Source organism: Anastrepha ludens, chromosome 2, assembly GCF_028408465.1.
Source record: "Anastrepha ludens isolate Willacy chromosome 2, idAnaLude1.1, whole genome shotgun sequence".
Lineage (NCBI taxonomy): Eukaryota > Metazoa > Arthropoda > Insecta > Diptera > Tephritidae > Anastrepha > Anastrepha ludens.
Genome location: NC_071498.1, coordinates 182,800,494 through 182,827,206, shown reverse-complemented (window position 1 = coordinate 182,827,206; position 26,713 = coordinate 182,800,494). Strand labels below are relative to the sequence as shown.

General features: G+C 38.9%; 1 protein-coding gene across 1 annotated transcript; it reads right to left on the bottom strand.

Annotated features, from left to right (window-relative positions):
* Nucleotides 1–205: 205 nt before the first annotated feature.
* On the bottom strand, nucleotides 206–26,713 carry LOC128856053 (protein glass). The gene is made up of 7 exons (XM_054091411.1): nucleotides 26,350–26,713; nucleotides 18,753–18,886; nucleotides 12,798–12,928; nucleotides 11,325–12,044; nucleotides 10,840–11,264; nucleotides 10,500–10,772; nucleotides 206–1,537 (listed from the first exon to the last, which is right to left on the bottom strand). Exons 2-7 carry the CDS (start codon nucleotides 18,796–18,798, stop codon nucleotides 1,435–1,437), a joined length of 1,698 nt encoding a protein of 565 aa, XP_053947386.1. The 5' UTR covers nucleotides 18,799–18,886; nucleotides 26,350–26,713; the 3' UTR covers nucleotides 206–1,434.

Genomic DNA, 26,713 nt, shown 5'->3' with positions numbered 1-26,713 from the left:
GAGTAGAAAGCTATACTGGCCTTCGTAATGCGATGCGCAGCTTCGAATGGAGCTTGGAGTCAAGTAGTAGTATTGCTGTAAAAATATCCCCAAATCCTGTGAATAAGAATTACTCCTAATATTGGCATCCTTAGTACATAAATCTGAAATAAAGTTCTTTAGAAAAACTAATATTTTTCAAATAATTATTTTAAGTATGGCTTTATTTGTCTAATTAATTTTATACAAATATGTTAATAATATTAAGTATGTAAGTAATTATATTAAGTATGTATTTGTATGTATAAAAGTTTTTACATCAAATTGGACTTATAAAATGAAAAAAAAAAAATTATTAAGAACAAAAGAACGTCCCATTGACTAGAGTACAAGGCGGGATTACTGACGATGATGAGCTCGACTTGAAGTTGGAAAAATTACAATTTTACAATTTTCAAAACATACATATGTACATATGAAGAACCGGTTAATGGCGTGTGAGGATGATTTAAATTCTACTACAGCACCAGCCTTAACTTTGAAATGAAAATTTCGTCGACAATTCACTTAAATGTAACTTAAAGAAATCAAAGCGCATTGAGAGGTGGAATGATTTGAGGGTTGCCCAATATATGCCAATTTTATTTATGGGGAATATTTAGCAGGAAACATTGCTGAGTTCTCATTGCTTCGTTTCTTCAATGCATTAGGGATAATAAAAACTTGGAAGCTAAATTTAAGATAACTGTTTATGCGTGTTTTTTAGTTTTTTTTTTTTTTGTTTTTGTAATTTTATTCTATAAATATATACATATGTGTGTGTATATGTATAACTTTGAAAACTTTCAAACTTTCATAAATTTCATTAAATTTAAATTCGTTATAAATTCGTTATTTACATCTTGGGTGCTTATTAGTGACATAATACATACATACATAATGTCTTTAATCTTTGATTTGATTATTCGTTTACACTTACAATCATTAATCTTAAATTTGAGCATTTTCAACCAAACTTTGTCGCTTAATTTCTTTGCTTTGTTACTTAATTATTCATTAATTTCACATACACGAACACTGGCACTAGAAGAGCCTGCATTTCTTCACTTTTCTTCTTTCGCCTGAATTCGTAGATCTTAGCTTTTTATGTTATCATCTTCTTCCATCTCTTCATTGTAAACTTTGTTACTGCTGCCGTTCTAGCTAATAGAACCTCTCCATTTTGGGTTTATTAAGTGCACAAAAATAATACCCTGAATAGTTTTGTGATCCGGGTGAAGTGTAATCGTTGATGCCATAGCTGCTATAATCGTAATTACTGCTTGGTATATGCATGTGTGGATGGCTGTGGGCATGGGCGTGGGTGTGTGCGTGTGGGGCATGTGGAAGATTGTGAGCACCGTGGGAGTAAGGGGGGTAATAATGTTGAAACGCGGCGCCACTTCGCGCCTTTTGTCATGTCAACAAATTGCTACTACCGTTACTGTTGCCGCTAACATTATTTTGATTGGTTCCATGCACTCGCATATGGCGATTCAGGTTGCCCGATTGGGAAAATCTGCAAAATAATAGAAAAATTACATAAATAGGTAATATATATATTGGTTTTTTTATATGTTTTGAACAAAACTATTGTCAAAGCTCAAGAAAGCAAAATATCAAGAATTTTTATATACGAACGCATTATTTTGAACTTATGCAGTTGGTTCTATAAAATGAACAGCGCCCTCTATTTTATTAGTGACCTCTATTTTCATTAAAAATCTCAATCATGCCTTTGGTGCAATTTTCAAATATTCGATATTATTTCTCAATTTTAAAATACCTTACAAATTTCTAAATATAAAAATACCCAAGAAATATCTAAATAAAAATATTTTACATACATAAATACGCCAACATGCATTGATTTGAAGAAAATAACTTCGTTTAGTGCATCTGCCATATAGACCAAAATGTGAAAACCAACGTATCTCTAAAACCACTTAAACTAGGGAACTGAAACTTAGCTCGAATGCATAAATTGTATACACGATACTTGTAGTGAAAAGTGGTTGGTAATAGAAAAGGGGGTGTGGCACTTCCAATACACACTGAAACCTTCATATAGCTTTTCTCTGGCATCACTTATGCTAAGGTACTGAAACGGTTGCCGAACTTCTGACAAAAAGCATGCGGTGTTGAAATTGAGCGGGGCACATCCCATACAATATTGTTATACATTTAGTTCAATTGAAATTGGATAAAACCTTCTACTTACAGTAAGACTAGTTATAGGTCTCATTTTCGACTACGGGCGATACTAATCTCAGTAATAAGTGAAATTATGGTTACTTGAAAATAACACATTTTGAGTTCTTCTCGAAACCAAATTTTTTCAGAACGGTGGGCATCATAACTCAGAGTTTTCAACCGACTGAAGTAAAAAATTGGTATAAACTTTTTAAATACATTCTACACAGAGTGACGTTAGAGTTTTTCGATTTGGTCAATGTAAAAAGTTTCCATGACTTGTTTCAATTATTATTTTTATGAAAAAAAATTGATATATTTTTAAAATTATTTTTTCAAAGGATGCTACGTAATTATGCCCGTATCCGAATACCAATCCATGCGTGACTGCCATTCGGAGAAACACCAAAATGAAGAAAAGGCAAGCCTCCGAGTGTATTTCTGCCATGAAAAATCTCCTTATAAAAAACCATCTGTCTTTCGGAGGTGACGGAAAATGGTAGATCTCTCTATTTGTATGACACACACCACAAATCTAAGAGCCGTATTTTTTTTGGTTTTTGGTTTTTGATGGAAGAAGTTCAAAAGAGATGAGCCCCACAAAAATAGTATCGAAGAAAATATCCATTTAGAGATTTTTTTAGAAAGTAAAAAATGCATTTTCATTTCAGTAAAACTACAAGGCACCACTGCATAAAACTTTAAGACCTATAAAACAAAGAGTGATATATTTATATCACCGCGATTATTCATGAAATATAAAAGATATATATTTAAAATTTGTTCACATGAAAGTATGTACAAAACTACGAGTCGCAATTACTCAATAAGCCGTGTAGTATTCATCGTTGTCGAGTATAGCCTGGCATCTTCTTCATACTTCGAGCCAGGTTTTCTGCGTATCTCGTCGACAAACAGGGCTAGATTTTGCGAACTTGACGCACGAGTTGCAGTTGCGTTAAATCATGGACTGGCTTTCCAGCAAGATGCGTTTTCATAGTTCCCCACACATTTTCAATGGGGTTGGTGTCTGGGCACTGAGAAGGCCAGGCCAATACTGTGACGCCATTTTCTTGTTTTGTTGTTTCTCAATACGTTTTTCTGAGAGCAGTGGTTTTGATGTGTGGGACGGTAGGATATGTTCGCCTCCTTCAGTCGGTGTTCGGTGGTGTTGATACTCACATCCCTTTTTAGCAAGAATTGTGCGTGCTTGGCGTAGTCGCAAAGGGTCCCGCTTAAAAAGTTGGATGATCACTGCTTTTTTGTCGTAACTCGCTTTAAGCCAGGCTCGGAAAAATCATCAACATTTTTGTACACTTCATACCGCTAACTCTACATCACAACAAACTTTTTGATTTTTTAATCACTTTTGCAGCCACGGCGTAAGATAATTTCGGCCTTTTCGAATGCGTGCAATAAAACGAAACGCTTCGCGTACTTCTCACTGATTTTTGTTTGGTTGCGTTTACGGGAAAGTTTCGAACGACACTAGCACTGGTGTCGTAGCCTTTGAATGGGACTATTATGCAGAAAAAAGCAGAACGAAATATATCTTGAAGTTACGAGAAAAAACCCGCGGACTGTATATATATATTTCTTATTTATTAATTATTTCTTGAGGAAGTTTGGCGACTTTGGCTTAACTATTTGATTTTGTGTCCCCATTCTGAAGTGGGAACAATTTGTATTAGCGACCCCAATTGAGCGACAAGAAGTTCATTCAAGATATTCATTAGGTCTAATAGAGGCGTGACCGCCATAACTTAGAAACTATTTTACCATATATTTGACTTGAGGTGATTTCACATGTGCGTGCCATACTTTGAGCTAATTTCTGCGCAGTTTGTGAAAGTCATCGACTCCTAATCAGTTGAATTTGCCTTGATAACTATTTGACCGTCCATATTTGTTTTCCTTTGAGATTTTGCTTAACTATTGCCCAAATATTTTCAATAAGTTTGCATCAGGCGTCTGTGAAGGACAATCCAACATTTCGTTCCCGTTTTGGTGTTTTCACTCTACCCTTCGACTTCGATGCTTGGGGTCGTTGTCTTCTAGTATAATCCAATATTGGTTAGTTATTTCAAACATCTTCGCAGCTGTCGGTAATAAGACATTTTGGTAGATTTTATTCATCAAAACTGCACTTCATTGAACCTTAACTGAATACTGAACAGTTCGTTCAAATTGTCAATTATCTGTCAATGCCACTTTTCCTTAAAACTGCTTCAGCTTCTCGCACCAATAAGTTTCTGGTCTTGCTTTATAGAGGGATGTTTTTTTATTTTGGCCTCGCCCGGGGAACGTTTTTAACTTCGGTATGCGTTGCACCCATTTATTTATGAACACCATCGACATCACGTAGATACATATGTATGGAGTTCGCGCTCCCCAGGGCACGTAGATACATATGTATGGAGTTCGCGCTCCCCAGGGATCGGGCGACTAAGCTGGGCTCTAAGCTACCGTGGGGGTCGGCAGGTTGCGGATAGCCGGACGGCCTGTAGTAGCAGGTTAGTTGCGAATAAGTTCTAACAAATAAGCAGCCCCCGACAATGAGCGGCAGAAACGGAGGACGCGGCCTAAAAGCTAGCTAATCCGAAGAGGTTTCTGTGACAAAGGCGAAACGACACCGCCTTTAATAAAATAAGTGTCCCCCTCACCATGCAAAGGCATGGTGAAAATACAAAAATCCAGAAGCGACTGACTCATATTGGGCGGCTCCCTGGTCAGCGTCTGTCCCCCATGTTAGGGGCGGCTGCAAATTTAATATGATCTACATTAAGACCGAGCCCAGTAAGGTCTTAATTACGATATACTGGAAAATGTTTGGAACATACTGCCACGAGCTGACGGCTGCACTATTCTGTTTCTTTAGTAAGCAGAGTGAAATCTAGCTGAAATGGCATTCAGGTTAATGGTGCAGCCGCCCCCACCCCGTTAAAACTATGGCAAATCTCTAAGAACGCTCCATATCCCGTCGCCATTAAGTGTCGGCGTAGGTCTAGATGTAATATTCCTAGTTAGCACTGATTCGGCTCTGAACTTAGGCTCTCATAAGGAGCCTTCGTCAACCCTCGCATGGCCTCCCTGCTTGCAAAGATAACCATGGAATCATGAATAAGTGACTACGCACCGGGATAGGGATAACGGCTTACGAGTTGGGGTCCAACAACATGAATTCTAGCAATCAGAACTTAAACATAAATATCTTAGAAAAAGCTAAAATAGCAACAACTAATCCATCTTTGGATTTGCCAAAGGAGACTGCAGACGGCAGTAACAGCAGTGGGGAGCTGGTAAAAAACCCCTTTCAAAGGAGCTCGAGATTGGCTCATTCGCCTCCGTTGATTGGAAGAACCCGATCTGCGTCACCATGCATGCAGTACAGCAGTGTCGCAAAGGAGGCCACAACAGAAGAGCTCAACCGCAGCATCAGTGCCAAAATTAAAGAGCTAACGGAGATGATGGAACTCCCAAAGCGTAACATTAACCAGCCAATGCGTGATCTGGTTTCAAGCATTTCGGAGCTCCATAAGAAGTTAGAAAGGTCGATTCTGACTTCTAGAATAAGGATGCTAAAAGGGTCAAAAAGTGTGGTTCTCGAAGCAAAAAATGAATGCACGCAAACATCGCCTCTTATAAAGCGCGTCACGGATGGTACGCCAAAGAGATGTATAGACACAGTCGCTGCACGGAAAAGCCCAGCAAAAAAGAGCAAAAGTGACCGCGATGGAACACTGAAGGCAACGCCGGTATCAACAAAAGAGCAAACCAGCTCCGAAGGATGGAACACGGTAATAAATAAGAAAAACCGTAAAGGAAACAACAATAAAAGCCCAAAAATAGACGGGAAACAAAGAGACGAAGCAAACACGAGGGGAAATCGCAGGCGACAGAGGCCGCCCCGTAAAGACGCGATCGTTGTGAAAAGCGTTGGCAATGTCTCATACGCTGACATTCTAAAACGTGTGAAAACAGAGCCATGTTTGCAGGAGCTTAACTCGAAAGTATATGGTGTTAAGAAAACTGCAAATGGAGACTTGCTACTGGTGCTTGAGCGATCATCTGATCCAAACACTCAGAAGATCAACGAAGCAGTTAAAGCTGCCTTAGGAGATGTAGTGGAAGTAAGGGCACTAACTGAACTACACCAAATCGAAATTCGTGATCTCGACGAAATCACGACGAAAGACGAAGTTCATGAAGCCATAACTAGCCAATTCAGGGAACTAAATGTGCCTTTGTCGTCAGTTGCTAACTTGCGAAAAGCTTATGGTGGGACGCAAACGGCGACCCTTAAAGTTACACCAGAGATCGCCACTAAGCTTACAGCAGCAGGAAAAATACGGATTGGCCTAGTTATCTGCCGTATCAGAGAAAAACTTGACCCGAAAAGGTGCTTCAAGTGCATGGAGTACGGGCATGTCGCAGCGAGATGCAAAAGTACGGACGACTTCACCAAGTCCTGCTTTAAATGCGGCAGTAAAGATCACCAGGCGAAGAGTTGTACGCAAACAGCAAGTTGCTTAATTTGCAAAAAGAAACAAATAAGCGACACCGCACACGCGATGACTAGCAACAGGTGCCCTTTATATCAAAGAGCACTCAAAGAAATGCGACATAAATGAAGTTTCTCCAACTGAATTTAAATCACTGCGAGAAGGCTCAAAGCCTGCTCGAACAGTCTGTGCGAGAGCACAAAATAGATATTGCAATACTCAGCGAACCCTATAAATACGGGAATGGGAATGATTGGGTATCCAACACAACAGGAAAATCGGCTATATGGAATTGCGGAATTACTAGGTCACGAATGACGAGTATAAACGCAACACGTGGATATGTACGAGCCCGTGTTGGTAAGCTGTTTGTTTACAGCTGCTATCTTCCACCTAGCTTAACCCTAGCGGAAGCCATACACGCACTGGAAGAACTTGCACACGACATTAAAGATCATAGTCCGGTCATTGTAGCTGGCGACTTTAACGCCTGGGCAGTGAACTGGGGATGCCCTCGAACCACCCCTAGAGGTAAAGCCCTTTTAGAAGCGTTCGCTATGCTTGACATAGCGCTTATGAATACCGGGAACCAGCAAACATTCCAAAGAGCAGGGAAAGGGTCAATAATCGACCTGACATTTGTTAGCTCTAGCCTCGTGAGTAGTACGAGATGGTCCCTTAGCCAGTATTACACTGGTAGTGATCACTTCGCAATACTCTGCGCTATAGGCAAACATGATAAGCCGAAGTCATCTAACTCGCACGAGGTCAGATACCGGGTCGGAACTTTCGACCCGGAAGTGTTCGAGATAATGATGGCAAATTTTACATCTACTGGAAATGCGGCTGAAAAAACTAACCAAGTCATGAGGCAACTCACTAAAGCATGTGATGCAGCTATGAGTAAAACAAGGCCTAATAAAAACCACAGAGAGCCCGTTTACTGGTGGACGGAAGAAATCTCTGCAGCACGCGAAGAATGCAATAGAGCAAGAAGAACATATCAGCGGTCAAGAGGAATGGCCAGCTTTGAAAGGAACAGACTCTTATTTAAACAAAAACGGAAAACGCTAAAAAACGCAATTAAGAGCAGCAAACGCCAGTGCTTCCAAAAATTATGCGAGGATGCTGACAGCAATCCATGGGGATTTGCATACCAGCTGGTGATGAAAAAAACAAAAGCCTTCAAACCGCTGCCCACTACGTGCCCGGTTATTCTGCGCAACGTGGTCAAAACATTGTTCCCCCAACAGCAAGGCATCGCAGCCAACGCGGCCAGCTGTATGGAGGACGATGGAAATCGATGCCTGGCCAACGCTGACGAAATTTTGCACATTTGCAAACAGATCAGAGGCAATAAGGCACCCGGGCCCGATGCGATCCCGAATGAAGCTCTTAAGTTCGCAATCCAAAAGCATCCAGAAATCTTTGTGGATGTTTACAACTCCTGCTTAGAAGAATGCACATTCCCGAAAGAGTGGAAACTGCAAAAGCTAGTGCTAATACCAAAAGGGACTAAGCCGGCGGAAGACCCCTCAGGTTACCGCCCACTATGCTTACTGGACACGGCAGGGAAAATACTAGAGAAGCTAATTGTAAATCGCCTGGAATCTTCCATCGATAGTGCCGGAGGGTTATCGCCGCACCAATATGGCTTCCGTAAAACACGCTCTACCACAGATGCTGTTATAGCGGTTAAGCGCATTGCTCACAAAGCGATTGAAGGTTCTCGCTGGCTCTACGGAGATAAAGAGTATTGCCTAGTCACAACGTTAGATGTAAAAAATGCATTTAATACAGCAAACTGGGGCAAAATCCTAAATGCGCTGGAGAATTTCCGAGTCCCAGCCTATATTCGGAAAATTGTTGCAAGCTACTTCACTAACAGGGTGCTGCAATACAAAACCGACGAAGGAATGAAAAGGTACAGAGTAACCGGAGGAGTACCACAGGGGTCAGTGTTGGGCCCACTCCTCTGGAATGTAATGTACGATGGAGTTTTGCGTCTCCAACTACCTCCAGGATCCCAAATCATAGGGTTTGCTGATGACATTGCAATCGTAGTCGTTGCTAAATTCCTAAACCAGGCCGAAGCGATTTGCAACCAAGCGGTCGAAATCACAAAAGATTGGCTGCGCACTAGTGGTTTAAGCCTTGCAAACCATAAAACAGAGGCAGTTCTCATAAGTAGCAGGAAAATAGTAGAAACAGCAAATCTCAGAGTAGGTGACCACTCACTAGAATCTAAGCTGTACATCAAATATCTCGGAGTAATGATTGACCACAGGTTAAGCTTTAAACAGCATCTAACATACGCCAGCGATAAAGCAGCGAAGGCTGTAACCGCATTGACACGTATTATGATGAATACGAGAGGACCTAGGCAGGCTTCTAGGAAGTTGCTTAGCAGTGTGGTATCATCTATCTTGCTATATGCGGTACCAGCCTGGGTCGAAGCAACTAACTGCAGCACATACATGAAAGGCATTAAATCGGTATACCGGTTATGTGCCCTCAGGGTGTGCTGTGCATTCCGCACAGTATCGGAAGATGCTGTATTAGTCCTCGCGGGTATGCTACCAGTTAAGCTGACTGCACTAGAATTCGCCGAAATAAAAAAACATCGAGCGGATCCGGCACAGCTGACTAACCGAAGGACTGAACGGGAGCGAAGCATCCGTACTTGGCAGGAGGAATGGAGGAACTCCATGAACGGACGATGGACATATCGATTGATCCCAAATATCACAAGATGGATAAATCGAAAGCATGGTCAGATAGATTTCTACCTGACCCAAGTACTTAGTGGGCATGGATGCTTTAAGGCTTATCTGCATAGATTTAAGCACGAAGATGACCCGTACTGCACCTTTTGCGACAGTCTAGTTGAAGATGCAGAACATGTTTTCTTTGTCTGCCCTCGTTTCGAGCTGGAAAGAGTAGAATTGAGTGATAGGGTGGGGAAGCCAATAATGGTTAGCAACCTAGTAGATATCATGCTTGACTCAGAAGAACATTGGTCCGCTGTCAGTAACATGGCAAGGATAGTAATTACCCAGCTGCGTCGCAATGAACAACAGCGCAGATTGTTACGTAGAGGCAATAGGCCACACCCCCTCCCGTGAAGTAGTACCTAGTAATACTTAACGGTATTAGGAATCACCAAATTGCGTCACGCTGAACAGCAGCGCAGATTTTCAAGTAGAGGCAATAGGCCGCTCACCTCCCAGAATCAATACTTAACGATAAGTAAATACCAAACTGCGAAGTGCTGAACATCAGCGCAGATTTTCACGAAGAGGCAATAGGCCGCTCCCCCTTCCGTGAAGTATTACCTAACGGTCGTCCCGCGGGAGGGAAACGGAGCTGGGGTGGGGTTTTTAGTGGGTGAGTCGAAAGACAAGTCTCACACTTTTCGGCTTTCAATGCTTTTTGCCACCTCCAAAAAAAAAAAAAAAAAAAAAAAAAAAAAAAAAAAAAAAAAAAAAAAAAAAAAAACCATCGACTTCTTCAAAAATTTCAGAACGCGTATTGACAAAAGGACACGCCTTTTTGGCAGGATTTCACTTTTTTTTATAACGGAGCTTTAAGTTTTAATTTTGTCGATCACACTTACATTAAGCAGACTGTACACAAAATTCATCCATAAAACAGTAAATTCCTGGTTTTATCTTCGCTATCACTCTAGAAAGTTTCCAAATGCATATTGCCAAAACAGTGTACAGTAAGCCCCGTGCCACATTTACATAAATATGTTGTATTTGCATGCCAAATGAAGGAACTTACCTGAGCAAGCACAATTTACATTGGTAGGGCTTTTCGCCACTATGTATGCGCAAATGTTTGGTAAGTGTGGAACTGTCCGAGAAGGATTTCTTGCACGAAGAACAACGGTAAGGTCGTTCGCCCGAATGGGTGCGCATGTGCGTGGTGACGCTGGAACTTTGTGAGAAACGTCTATCACAAATAGGACAGCGGAATGGCTTCTGTCCGGTATGTGTGCGTACATGTGCAGTTAGATTGGCGGCCTGCGAAAAGCTCTTGTTGCAATCAGGGCATCTGGACAGGAATAAAAGAACAAAGACAAAATGACATTGTTTCACAAAAAACCCAATTTCGGCCATACCTGTAGGGCCGCTCACCCGAATGGGTTCGCAGATGTGTTTTGAGCGTGCTTGGGCGTGCGTAAGTTTTGCCACAAAGCCTGCACAGATTCGGCTTCGAATCGGAGCCCTCTTCATTACTGTCTTCATCATCGTCGTAAGGGCTTTTCGTTGGCGATGCAAAGGCAGGCAGAAGCTCTGTACCAGCGGCGAATAGGTGACGGGATGTATCACTTGTTGGCGATGGCGAGTCCTCCTCGACAATGACGGCGTCGGTTAGTGCAGGCAAAACACCAGGTGCAGGACTCTGATTCGACTGTTGCAGCGTCGGCGTTCGAAAATCTGCGGTGAATGAATAGGTTGCTGCGGGCGGGTAATGTGTGGGGCTTAACAAAGGGGGGTAGAGTACATTGACGGAGGAATTAGTATTTGGTGGCGTCCACTGCATCTGTGTGAGAAGTAATAGAAATTAAGACACTGTTTGAGTGATGTGCCATTTATTACTTACCTGCGAGCATTGCATTGGCACCGTACCCTCCGCGCCATAACCATGCATGGTCATATTCATGCTGACATTCACACTCATGCTGGGGTACATTGGAGGCGGTGGAGGTGGTGGGGCTCCGCTTGAGCTCATATGTTGACCGCACGTGTTGCCGACGGACGTCGACCCTGGTAGCATGCCACTACTGGTTGGATCATAGTAGCACGTCGCTTGTGTGGCGGCTGAACTGAGCGAGTTGCCATGGGTGGAGGATTGATTCTGGCTCTGAGAAGAATGCGAAACTTGGCCACTGGGCGAGACCAGCATCTGATGCGGATGCACAGTGTATGAGAGCGAAGCTTGGTGCGGGTTTGAGGAGAAATTGTATGAGGCGCCGCACGGTGAAAAGGGAAACAGGCTAGGCAAGGGATCGATGTCTAATGGCGGCAAACCTGGAAACGACGAGGCCATCTCATCGGTGCTCCAATAACTCGCCGCGCTGCTGCTGCTGTTGTTGTGGTTGGCGGTGGTGTTTGTACTGATGTTGCCAGAGAGATTTATTTGCTGTTGTTGTTGCAAATGGTTTTGTGCGGATCCAACAATGCTGACACCGGTTACCACACTCGTCGATGGATCGAAGCAGGAGCCGCAATCGAAGTCGTTGGATGTCAGCGAAGAGATAGGTAAAACGGTATTTCCTTGGCAAGACAAACAGCCGACACAGGAAGATGCCGCACACTCTTGCTGTTGGTCAGGTAAAGTAAAATAAAAACAACATAGGACACAAATTAAAATTGAAAATATATATTGGTAGATGTGTTAGTGGGCCGGTAATAATGAAAAATAATGCTTTTGAAATTTCTCGATAGCTGCATTGAGCTTTATGGCTCGTCACGTGCTTATACCTTTTAGAACTATTTTTTCTTAAATATTTTCACCAAAATATAGTGTTCGCTTGCTGGGAGCACACCAAAACTCAAAAACAAAAATTCGAGAAAACCAAAAATTCGAGGAACGCATTAAATTTACTGTGACGCGCTAAGTAAAAGCAAGGACACATTTTGATTAGATTTCGCCATGAATTTTAACACAGCAAGAAATAAGAGTTTGCTCTCTCGCAGCAAATGAACAATAACACTAGATTTTTCTATAAAATATATTTCTCCGATTCCTCTAAAGGAGAGTAAGCCCCAAAGCACTGATATCCACAAGGCAGTTTCAAAGGCCATCCGTCGGCAGGTGGCATAAGCATTTTTTGCGCATAATATATTTCCAAAATGCGTTTTTGTTTTCATTAATTCACTTTGCAAATTTTTCGATCAAATTAATAAACAATTTTAATTCAGATTGCTACTTTGTACACTAATGTTCGAAAAAACCCACTAACATTTGCGGAAGATATTCAACGGCAAAGATTCACTGTTATTTTAACAGCGCTGCTAATATAATTTAGTATTTGTTTTTGTACAATAATTTATTTCTCAACCGCCGGCGTACCTGTGGACTATCCAACGCCAGACCGAATAATGGATTGTTGGGCACATATCCCGTTTCTGGTTCCACTGGAGCGCCATTTGAGACATCGCACGATATGTACATAGCTCCACCCTCTTGATCTTCCAGGGAATCTGTAATGGATGGAAAATAAATACTTTTTCAAATAAATATCCAATTCAATTGTTATTCCTTTAGGGATGCTGCGAGCATCTCAAATCAACCACCTTCCAATGCAGGTGAAATATTCATATGTATGAGTGTTTGTATGTATATATGAAGCATTAGCCGTTGTCAAGAGCGAAGAACGCTTAATTAAAGGGAAAATTTCATTGTCAGAAATACCAAATTATTTACAAGGGCAAGCTTTCCCTGCTATTTGCCCACTGTCAAACCTGTGGAATTATCAAAGTTAAGTATCCATTTGTTTTTTATCTTAGGTTCCACCCTCTTAAAATGCAAAATATTCTACGTTAGCACCATCAATTTTCAATATCAAACAAAGTTTAAGAACAGTTTAACAGTTATAAATTGCGTCAACATTTTTTAATACGTGAAAAACGCGCATATGTCACTGTACCTTAACTCCTCCCAAATAACACACCCTTACAAATTGCAAATCGCTTATGGCGTAGAGTGTATGTATGTATGTGATTTCCCTCGCGAATTGCTTTATCAATCATGCGCGTGGTGCACAAGCGCAGACAGAAGAGGGACCACACACACATATGCATATATATAAATATAAGCGCACTCATACAAATTACCCATATACCGACCGGTTCATTTACTCCCCAGCAGAAGATTTGGTTGTTGGTATATTATTTTATCATTTTTCACTACCTGGAAATCTGCAAACCAGGTATGACCCCAAACAGACTATGTACAGTCGATTTTTTTGTTGTTGTTTTTGAACACGTATCCCCAACATACGAATATGTTGTCATTATCAACCATTTTGTATTTTTAGCTTATCTTTCAAGATATGTATGTGCCTTTGTGTGCTTAGCTTTTTTGTTATCGAAAAATTTCGCGCAATAATACCTCAACCACCTCAATCACTGCACTTAGTGCCCTACAGTCTATTGTTTTTATCATGCATGAAAAGACCAATGGGGGACGCAAATTTGTGACGAGTAAGGAGATAAAAGCCGCATTGCTGCATGAGCTCAAATCCACAGCAAAATGAACCTTGCAGAAATGCCTCGAGGGTGGGAAAAAGCGCTGGCATAAGTTATTTGTGTCTGAGAGCTACAAAATATAAGGAAAAGTGCAAAACTTCTTCACATTTTTCTCGCTTTGTTTCGACAATGAAATTCATATAGTTTTAATTACCATCATACAAGTAGCCTCAAACAGTTTTTAAACTAATCTTCAATTTCTAGGCAAAAGAATAACTGTTAACACTCCACTTCAAAAAGCTGTAACACACAATTGGCTTTATCGAACACAAGACTGGCAAAAAACCTTCTCTGAAGCTTTTTAATCGTCGCCTTTAAATCGTCGTATAGCATAACCCAATGCAATGTATTTATAGTATGATATGACTCACTAACACCATCTAAGGGAAAATATTCCGAGCCTTTGACTACTCCGAATAGATACATAAATAATATACAAATATAAATACTAAATAAATAATTAATTTCCATTTTTTATCAAGCAACAAATAAAAAAACATTTCGGAAAGTAATGTTGGAAATGAGTTAGTTTTAAACCTAAAATATGTATACATATTTTATTTAGTATTCCGTATTTGTAAATTTTGTAGTGGGCGCAAAGACCATGAAGTCGAAGTGTAAACTTCCAATAAATCTAAATCCGAAGTTTGTAGTAAATTCTAAGTATTAAAAGCACTAAAACACACCCATTATTCGAGTTATATATATTTACTTATACATACATATATAAACATTCCTTATTCATATTGCCTTGTAAAGTGAGTTGGTTCAAACCAATAGAATTTTGCATATACATATATTAAATATATTGTAATTGTCATAAAATGTGTCTGCTGGGTTGCAAATGAGAACGAACCCTGCGGGGAAAAGCCAAACTTGTAAGCACAAATTCTAATTCAGATTCTAGTATTTAAGAAGAAATCATACCAGTTCACCATTGACTAGAATAACACCAGCGGTAAAATGATCAATTTGCCTACAAATTATTCTAAAGGGTGGTTAAGTTTCAAGGGCCGGTGTTGATTTTAAATAAAATAGAATTTGTTTAGGATATTACTATCATTTATCTTTACTATGATAATATTGGTATGACTCAATTACGTATGAAACAAAATATCGGCCAAATGGCCGCAGTGGCCATTGGACAAATTGCGTTTAGGTGTGGTTCACATTCAACACCGGCCCTTGAAATTTAACCACCCTTTAGTTGAATTTTGTTTAGATAAGAAAGATTAAGATTCGTCTACTTATAGACGCACCAACGCACCGCGCTAATTAGAGAACATTTGCTAAGCAAATGATTATACGACTGGTTCGAACAAAAGACTTAATTAACATGAATTGAAATGTGGTAAATAAAAAAAATACACAGAGTAAAGTATTAAGTTTATCTTCGACAAATTTCTTCAATAAAGGATCTGCTTCAGCATTCTATTAGCAAAAATTTTGCAAACGAGCTTAGCACCGATATGATAATAAAGGCAGGACCCACAGAAAAAATAGCCTCACAGTATAAAGTAGAAAGTAATATTTTTTAGAACCCGCGGCCACCGTAGCTGAATGGATTGGTGCGTGACTACCATTCGGAGTACGTTGGTTCGAATCTCCGTGAATCACCAAAATGAAGAAAAAAGTCGGAGTTGGCTTAAAACTGTAGGTTCCATTTGTGGAACAATATCAAGACGCATATCGCAAATAGGAGGATTAGCTAGGGCAAATACCCATAAAAGGCTGTAAGCACCAATTATTGATATATAAATATATACATATATGATAAGCGTTACTGGCGTCGATGAACCAGAAATGAAATTAAGAAAAATCCTCGCAGCAACTGGATATGCAAAGTCCAAAATTTAAGTAGCATTAATCTTATTTATGTTTCTACACAGAATACCTTAAATGTTTTTACTTCATTAGAATTAATTTTAATTTTTTTAAGATTTACTTAAAATATAAATTTTAGCCATGCATTTTCAATTATCAACCAATTACTGTGCTTGAATAAAGTTGCATTTAATTAAAAGAAAACCCTAATCTGTGTACACTTTTAAAATGAAAAAGGCAGCTAGCGGCTGAGACTATCGAAGTTTGTAACGGGAAGAAATGCATGTTGTTGTTTTTTTTTTTTTTAATTTTAACTGGTCTAGCTCTGTCCAAAAAAGAACGCTGTCGTAGGTATGCTGACAGGTCATAATTTGCTAGCGGCGCACGCATACAAAATAGGAATTACAAACAACGATAGCTGCAGATTTTACAGTGAACTGAAAGAGAGGGGAACGCTAGAGCACCTTCTATGTTCTTGCCGTGCGTTAGCTAGAACCAGATTAAAATGCTTAGGACCTCCACAATATGAGAAGTTAGAATGCCTCTCAGGGTTAGAGCTTCAGAGTTTACTTAGATTCGCAAAAGACGCAGACGTACTGTCTACTACAAAGATACGTAAAGGTCTAGCTCCATCTGGTAACACTACAGACTAATAGGTCTATGTGATGGCTCTTAGCCAGCCAGGTCAAAGTAACCTAACCTAACTGGTCTAAAACTGGTGATTTTAGAGACATATTGGCCTAGGATTTTTTTCTTTTTGAAATAATCAACTGGCATTTTCTTATGGTTAGGCAGACAATTGACATTTCCTGGATATCGCCGCGATAAAAAAACCACTTACGAGCATTAAGAAAATAAAGAACTCGAACTGGTTGAGTTGAAAACTGCAACTGATTGGTATTTTTCTAGTGTTTTCCCTGCCGGGAAGCAGCATCCATTTCTATCTGTGCATGTGTGTGACCAGTTGCGTTTATACATACTTGCTTATACTAATGTATGCCTGTATCTTAGGGTGGTTGGTCTATGAAATGGAGAGCTTCAGTCCAGAAAAATTTTGAAAGTACTTTTATATGGTATTTTTAGAAAAATCAGTATATATTTTAAGAGTTTTACGTTTGATTGAAGGACAGTCATTATTTCTCATTTGTTTTGTATTCAAATTTGTGGCATTATAAAACAGCAAAGTGCTTAAGTTGATTGAGATGAAAACTGGCATAAAACCCGTTATTATATTAACTTTAATTGTTTTACATATGTATTTATTTGTTTATTATATTTAAGTTTATGAATTTCAAGCCTTATAGACTATGATACAAAAGTAACTTATATTAAACTATTAACATATTACATATGTATATTTAAGAACAACTAGGATATTATTATTATTGATTGCCTATTTGTGCACTGCGACTTGAATAGATCTGTTGTAAGATCATGTAGCCTACTCGAACAGTTTTCGGCTATTAATAAATCCTAAAACTGCTGTAGGCTTAAGTTCTACCAGGAGATTTGGACTTATAGCCCCATTTCCCAGGTAATTTAGTCTGCGTCGGGCCACTGCTGGGCAGTGGAATAGAATGTGTTCTGCTGTTTCTTGTGCCTCTTTGCAGAGTCTACAAGAATCGTTTTCTATCACACTTATCTTTTTCATGTTATAATTAAGTTTACAGTGTTACCTGTTAGTAGTTCAGTGTAAAGTTGTATGTCCTTTCTGCTTAGGTTAAGGATTACTTCTGCCTTTATCCGTTTCGGATCTATGAGTCTTTTCGATTTCCTCATGCCCGATTGGGCTCTCCAGTAATCGATTAGGCCTCGTTGTTCCTGCTCACGTAAAAAGGCACTTTTGAAGCTGTTGTTTACCCCGCAGAAAGGTTTAGGCCCTATGAAGGGAGTGTTTGCCCCCTTGCCCCACGCTAAAGAGTCCGCAATTCCATTCCCTTCGTGCCCCTCTTGTCACGGAACCCACATCAAGTTACCAAAGTTTTAAAACATTCCCAGACTAACCTTGATTGGAATGAGAAACTGTCCAGCAATTTGATAGATTTCTATAGAGTCCAAATGTTTTAAAAAGCAACTATTGAACGCGAAAAATCAATAACAACTAAAAACATATCAACTCACGAAGTTATGTCTGCTTAACTAATGTTAAAAGTTAATCTCCTTTAGATTAGTAATTGCAGTTAATTTACAGTTCAGGGTGCTTCAAATTGCGTTAATAATGAAAGATTAAATCAGCTTCAGCCCATATGTTTTACAAGAAATATAATGCTATCTACTTATAAATTAAAATTTAGGAAAAATATACAAGAGTTGATAAATATTTTTTATAAGAATTCTTAGTATAATTTAGTTTCCAGATGTCAATTACAACATGCAAATTTTTAAAAGGTTTCAAAATTTTATTAGAATATTATATTTACTATCCTAAAAACTCACTAAATCCCTCTTACTTTTAATTATGTTTTTATTAGTGGAAATAGCTAGTGAGTCTAATTATGGTATTTCCAAAATGTATAATATATAATATATTGCATATTTTTTGTTTCTTAGCGGCACTTCAAACTTAAAAATTGAGCTTCACCTAAACGCTTAAAACTTTACCATAATTTTCGAAAATTCAATTTTTGTGCTCAAAATTGCAATATAATATAGTAATCATGTAATTTAAAATTAAGCTGAACAATAGATAAGCAATGCCTTCTGATTTAAACTATATGGACCACCCTAATCCTTACAAATGCATACGAGTATATGTACTATAAAAAATCATGGTGGATTTCATGGCATTCGCTTTGTTGCGCGAAACAATGGCCGCTGGAATTTTTCGAAACCATAGGCATAGTAACGAATGACGTAGCAGAAATAGTTAAACACATACACATTCACATCAATACATACATGCGCAGGCATGCTTTTAATGCACTGTATTAAGTTGAAAAAAGGTTACACTCACCCAGAATTATATTCAAGAGTTTGAAACTTTTATATAGCAATCCCATGACATGTTTTCTTCTCTAGGTAACGTGATTTCTTTGATAGTTTTATTTCTAGTTTTTCTACGCTTCATTTTGCGTCGATTTGTGCCGCCTGAAAGTACATATAAACACATAGCTGTACTAAATCATTTTAAACTAGTATTTTTTTATCATTATACACATTTTAATACCGCTTTTAAATCATTAATATTTGTTTGCTATTAATAAAACAAATACAAAAATAATTGGCGCGTACACTTCTGTCTGAAAGAATTTTAGAATCCTTGATAATATTGATAATTTAATAATTTTTATTTCATATATATATTTTTTACAAATTTAAAAACTCTTAAAGCTTTTGTATCCAGAATGCGTTCTGTTCTACATATTTCTGATAGTGAAAGATTTAAATGGGTCGCTCAGTGGATTACAGGCAGTAGAGAAATGCTTACTAAAGGGTAGGATCTTAGTTTATTGAAGTTTACGACAACTATTGTAAGCATATGAACCGCAACTGCTACTAGATATTTCATCTCTGGCTTATGTCACAAGCACTAATAGTGTTTTCTATTCTCGAAGAAAATGTGATTTCATTATATCGATTTTTTTTTTCTTTAGAAATTGAGAACTTAAAATGATAACGGGTTAAGTTAGGTTTTTGTGGCAGTCGGCTTGGAAAAGCCAACTTACTTACGCCATGTACATAGGTCCGTTGTGGTACCACTTTGTAGCATGGGAACCTCAGTGTTTATTCATCATTGGAACCATTCAGACATTAGAAACGATAAGGCGTTTTATCTCAACACCGGATAGTTTCATAAGTCAGTCAAAAGAGTGTTTTCCTAACAACCTTGCTGTGCTCCTAACTAAGGCTAAGCATTTACAGAGAAAGGGCCATGACCTTCAAGATATTCTCCCTTGAGAGGTTGAGCATTTCTCCTGACCTTTGCTTATCTATTTGCGGCCAAATTAGCCTTGTTGTAACACAAGTATTTCCATCTCTCCATAACCTATTGATCTCCTGGAGCATATTTTTTTATTCTTAATTTGCAAATCGCCATAGGAATTCCAATACAGCCTCGATTTTCAAGCATTGGAAGCTTAGTACTCTTTCTGACTAGCTCATCGCCCTTGCAGTTTCCTTCAATATCTCTATGTTCGCAACCCATATAAGGCTGACCTTGAAGACGGTGCTAATATCATTTAGAGCTGCCAGGTATTCCTGAGCAACCTTTGATCTTGGTATAACTGCCTTCATTGATTTGATAGGCGTTTGGCTAAATAAAGGCGCCAGAAATATTATTGGAATGCTTTTTATTATAGTCTGGTGGATAGTTTCATGGCATTTATTTTTTGAATATGATATCCGACAAATGTCCACAGCGGCTACGAGTTACGTGGTCCATTCAATCAATTCAAATTTTTAACTATTGTAACTTTTCCATTAAATCTGGTTGTATGGCATCAATGATGGCTTGAATATTGCAATAAATCGATGGATAATCGAACCAAATGTCGTCGAAGTTTAGCTGATTAGTTTTTGGTCACAAAAATTCAGTCTGCATGGCTCGACCATAACGGCAGCGGCTTCCTCATTTTAAAAGAGGAAGTGCCAATGAATTTCGCGAACTGATTAATTGTCTTTTATATATTTTTTCAAGTAAATTTCCACAATTTGTACATTTTTTCTGACGTTAAGCAATGCATGATCACTTGCCAAACCTCACTGAACAGAAGTGTCAACACAGTTTGCCATTCTCAGCTGTCAAGCCACAGGAATCAATCTCCGGATAACAAAGCGGGAGCATGATGCGGGCACGCCAACATAGACCTTGTAATGAGGAAGTTGGAACGCCACTCTGAAGTAATGCGAACGCGGTTCCAGGGTGGGGGACGGTTCCAAATGAGAGAGAGTTGCTTAGTCTCCGGATATACCAGTGCTGCGACGGACTTAAACAAAGCACCAAATTTTGAACTTATGCTGGAAAATATTAAAAAGGCGATAAAAACTACTGCTCACCAAATTTTTTAAAAAGTTTTTCCAAGGCTTAGTAAAGCCTCTCTCGAGCAGTAGTATTTCCTTTATTAAATGTTTGCATTTTGCTTTCAAATTGTGCCAAAACGTTTCTGAAATTTTACTAATATGCAAGCAAAGAACTGTTAAAGGTTTCCTAAATTTTGAAAAAAACAGAATGTCGATGTTCATACATTCTTTTAATACAATATCCACAATAATATTAATATTTCTTTTGGCTTGTTCTGAAGTTTCTAAAATCTACTGAAATCTCTAAAGCTTATACGAGTGATGTTCTTACTTTAACTTGAGACTGGTAAAACTAAAAAAATACGCTTAAAGATACACAAAATGTCTACTAACTTACAATTTTTAGGCGCAAGGGATCTTGTCCTGAGTGGATAGAAAATGTGGGTTTGTAAGGTTTTCCTCTGTTAAATTACAGCCATTTTCGCCTATTGACTTGCAATTCATTAAGCGCACTTCTATTAGGCTGCATATTGGTCTGGGTGAAAAAATGTGTCAGCATAGCTATACACAGTTGAAAAGGTTTGAAATTCTAAAATCATTGCATTATGTCCTGAGATTTCCTTCAAATTAACAGCACAGGAGCAGATGCTGTATCAACAACAGAAGTGGCAATGAATCGAACAAAGCTTTAGAGCATCGGAGCAGAACAGATCTCTCTATCCGCAAACTAGAGTGCTAGGGCAATCTTTCCAAATAGCCAGGATTGGATCGGAGGGAAAATCTGCATCGACGCTTGCACCTCCGTGAACTCATGTACGGAGGATATCAAATCTCTTGGATGTACAGGTAACATTTCTCTGATCTGGGTTCCAGGACATAGGAACATAGAGGGAAATGAAATTGTTGATAGGCTTGCCAGGAAGGGGACTGAATTGGCCTCAGAGACCTCCTACCCGGTCATCGGCCTCCCCATGACAGTTGTTAAATGGGAACTGCACAAATTATTTCTGAGGAAAGCGCAGAAAAGATCAAGCCCCATTTATTCATGTGCTATTTCGAAAACCCTTTGATATACGAAGGACTCTGAAAGTGCTTTGGACTCCTCACCATTGAATTTCCAAACTCGTAGCTGTGTCTACCGGTCACTGGACGATCGGCACACACGCGGCAAAGCTAGGGCTACCATTTAACCCCCATTGTAGAAGCTGTGGAGACCTTTCATAGAAGAAGGCTGTCGAGCACTTTCTCTGTAAAAGTTCGGGTTTGGCAGCTAGACAATTAAAGTCACTGGGCGCTCCTTTCTTCGACAGCCTAGGGCAGTACGCCAACCTAAATCCCATCAATCTTCTTCATTATATCAACAGCCCTGGCTGGCTGTAGGTATCTTCCTGTCTCATAATGGTATCAAAACGGCGATTTAGTGCTACTTGAGGAGTGCCAGACTGGCACTTCAACCATTTCACCTACCTACTTAATATAAAAGTATTTGGGTCAAGTTATTTAAAAGTTTAACGAAGGTTTTGACGTCATCATTCCAGGCTGTGAATTTTTACAATTTGGGAAATGAAGAAAAAGTCCACATAGTTTAATTTACATAATTTCTAAGATGTAATTTCCGCACTAAAACGGAATTTCAAACTAAATGATGCGAGGACTATACTTATTTTTTAGCTGCAGGCAAGTCGTAGGCGACTTAAACGCACCCAATACTTTAGAGTATAATGTTTTTAATTGCTTATTTATTTTTAATTATTTATGTTTTTATCACACACTAATTTTACTAGGTGGGTGTTGAGGTTACGAGTATTAGCCTACATATTTCACGTCGAGGCAGTTAGTTTTACCAACCAAACATATTTCCGTCTATCCGCCTAATGTCGTTTCTTAGCTCCGATCAGAAAGTTCCTCTTTCGAAATTTTTGGGATTTCGAAGAGGAGGAGGACATACAAAAACTCCTTACCTTAGCTTTATTAGCTAACCTTAACTCCATTAGAATCGCCAGCTTGCCTAAGCGAACTTTCTTAGGCCAAATTCTACTATAAAGCATGTTTTCTATAACTTTGATGTCTCATAGCCGTTCATATTTTTTTTTTTGAACGTTTCAGAATGCTGCTTGAAAGGTAATTTGATTTAGTCAAAAGTAAAGATATTCTTTTGCCAACCAGGACTACTTTGGATTAAGTAGGAAATTGAGTAGTAAGGATCTCTCTCGACAAGAAAATTTACACTCTATAAGGCTCTAATCATGCCCATCCTAACGTACGGCGCAGAAGTGGACGATGACAATATCCGATGAGGCGTCCTTTGGGGTGTTTGAGAGAAAAATTCTGCGGAAGATTTTGAAGTTTTATGACGACATACACATAGCGCAGCGAATAAAGATCCCACTACTTGGTTAGCTGGTCATATCGATAGAATGAATGCAAACGCTCCGCGGACGCAATTTGTTCATAAAGACACTGGCACATATTCTAAAGGGACAGAAATTTGATACACTGTAATCGTATTGGGTTAAAAAAGCTAATTAACATTTGAGAGTTTTCCGATTTAAAAAGAAATATTAGTTTTGAACTTTGTGCGCATATTAAACAATATTTCACACACATTTTCATTTCATTCCCATCACTTCTTCTTCTTCTACATCTTTTATTTGGAAATATCTCCTGTTTAAAAACAACATTTAACAATAAACGATTAACCATAAGTAAACTTTGCAATAAATGAAATTTACAATGCACAGATTCAAAATATATGCATATATATTTAAGTTTTTGAATAGATCTTCGTTTTCAGATCTTGAGCATGATGTCCAATATCCATGCCATCTTCTCGGAGGTCTTCCTGTCGGTCTAGATGTGGTGGGTCTTTCCATTATGGCTGATTTCACGAGTCGTTCTATGGGAATTTTTTTCATTCTTTCCTGCGTTTTCTACTCCCATTTGGTTACGTCCTCTATTTCATACATTCGTCTTGTCTGGTAGTCATTCTCTGGTAGTCAAGTCTGGAGTATCCCGCTGTACATCGTAAAGTTTGCATTTCTGTTGCATTTAAATTTATGTACGGAGAATGCTTTTGTAGTTTGCATCCTAACTTCTTTGCTATGTCTCTGGATGATATAATGTGAGTGCCTAAATAGTTAAACTCCGTGACCTACCCCACACTTTTACGATAAACAGCAAGCTTTCATCTGAGAGGGTTTCTGGTTTCGTCAATAATTTAGTTTTTGGTACTGATATTTTCGGGCTATATTTTGCAGTCAATTTCTCAAAGCTAAAAGCTTTCGTTGGAAGTTATCTTCAGCTAGCATCGTCCTAATCAGCTATATTCACAGCATCGTAGCAAATTAGTTGAAATTCTGTGGTTAATAATTTATAATCAACCCTCAATAATATAATCAAAACCCTCTTGTGTTTTTAATACCTTTTATTATTCTTACCATGATTCTGTTGAAAAGTATCGGATTGAGACTATCTCCTTGTTTTACACCTGATACTCGTACAAGTAATCATCATGAACAATGAATTTATTTCAATGAATTTATAAAGTGAAAGAACATAAAGGAACCTCTAGGACAATCGATACATTTAAATTAACTGGAGGCACTCGATGAACCCAGGTGAAGTCCTTACTGAAGAAAGGTATGGACTGCAACTGATGGGTAAGGGCAAAGCAATCAAAGTTAACTGCAAAGAAACCGAGAGTAAACACAATCCCTAGTTTCTTCAGCACGATAGCACTTCGCCACATGCGTCGAGAGTCGTCAGAACGTATTTAGAAATGCTCAAATCGGAGGTCGTTATCCAGCCGTCATACTCACCAGGCACAGTAATTTTGGGAGAAGATAGAGAACTGCTTACTCTGATTACGACCCCTGCATACAATTATGATTTGACTATGATTTGAAGGCTGTCCGACTGCTTGATGTCCTCATCAAAGACTGGTATGACCGCCCGTCAAGAGATGCGATGGGCGGGGCAAGGTAAGAAGAGCATCGGACCTTACGACGTCTACTACAGCTGTCATGCAAAGGAGCACGAATTCGGTGTTGGGTTCATAGTTGGAGAGAGACTTCGGGACCAAAGTACTGTTATATTGTAGTAGCAAAATCATATCCCCATACATGTACGGCGTACTTCTGCTGGAGTGACAGTCCTTGGCCCGATATATAATAAGTAGAACCGACTGTCGGGGGAACGCCAAGTACTGTCGTTCACTCCGGTGGACGAGCGTCTTCAATCCGCATCAAAGCGAGATTTTCCAACATCTCGCACATTTGCGCCCACACCTCCAGGGAAGAAAAGGACGACGATGCGACCAAAGATTGCTTCTTGAACACCTGTAACGTTCCCCTCAGCGCTACCCCCGCCACGACATAAAAGTCGTGCTGGGCGACTTCAATGCATAGGTGGGCAAGGAGGAGTTTTGGTCCCACAGTCGGAAAATTCAGCCTGCACAATCAAACATCCGGTAACGGACAGAGGCTGATCGACTTCGCCGGGGCTCGAAACATGGTATTCCGCAGCACCAGATTCCAGCATAAAAGAATACACCAAACTGTCTTCTGATCGGGAACGCGAAATCAGAAAAAATTATCAAAATTGCTTTCAATGGGTACTTGGTCATCCTCTTTTTCAATGCTTTTTCCTCCCACGAATCTCGAAGTAATACCGAAATATTCAGGCCTCAACTTCAGTCACAGCCCTTACTCATCCACTGGCCAGAGTTCACTATTCAAAATTCAATCACAACACGTTGCCTGTAATACGAGTCACTCACGATACCACTAAAAAATTACTTTCAAAAAACACAAAGCAAACGCGCCTCGGACTTCAAACTTTGACTGGAACTAAAGGAAGGTCCCTTCCCTCCAGACGTATATTTGCCGTAACATTAATTGAACAAAGAATATACATAAATATTTTATACATTTTTACTGCGACCATTTCAATTGTCCTGTAAGTGCCGCATAATTATTTTTATAGTTTGAATGAATTTGCTAGAATCCATATTTTCACTTGATGGTAGAAAATAGTATCTAAGTACCCAAAAAAATTCGAAATAAATTCGATATAAGTTATATCTCTCCATCCACCTCTCCGTCACGGCCCTTTCCTCAACCGACACTCTTCACAAGGAGCAGGATAGACTCACGAGGACAAAGTTAGAACGGTTTTGACAAACAAGCATTTAGTTATTGACATACCATACATCAATACATATCCTTACAGACACATTTAAAACCCATTATTTATAATTTGTTTCTTTTATTCAAAATTCACATATTTGTTCACAACTGGGCTCAATTTTACATTTCCCTAAAAAATTTGTGATAATTAGTTCTGCCACTGTTCACATTTTCATTGGATTGAATATATTGTTTGAATTCTCATGATATCTCTCACTTCATTACTTTCACAGTTTGTATTTTTTTTGTTTTTTGGAAAATTAAATTTTATTTTAATCATTCGGGCATCTTGGACAGCCCTTTATGGATGAACAACTTTGCGAGAGTAAATTTTTTTTTTTTAAACATTCCCCATATATACACGAAAACGGCTTAATAGTAACGCAAATCCTCCTTTCTCCATACCTTTGAACGAATTTTATAGTAACCATGGCCAACACATATCCTTATTAATTGGAGTGGGAATATCAACAACCAGGATATGTTTTCATGTAGCTTTCTATTATTTTATTATTAATCACTAACAATAATTTTTTGTGCACAGAAGATTATAAAGAATTTGAAAATTCTCATATACGCAAAATTCTATTTAATTATTTTTGTATGCATAGGGTGTTTCGCTTTTCACATATGTTTCGAATATTTTCAATAAATTCAATAGATTACAGTTGTTGCCCGGTACCGTCAACTCAATACCCGTAGAGCTTATTTTAATTGGGTTTATCCTTTTTGTGGACAAGACGACTTGTAGCGATGAACAGAGAACTGC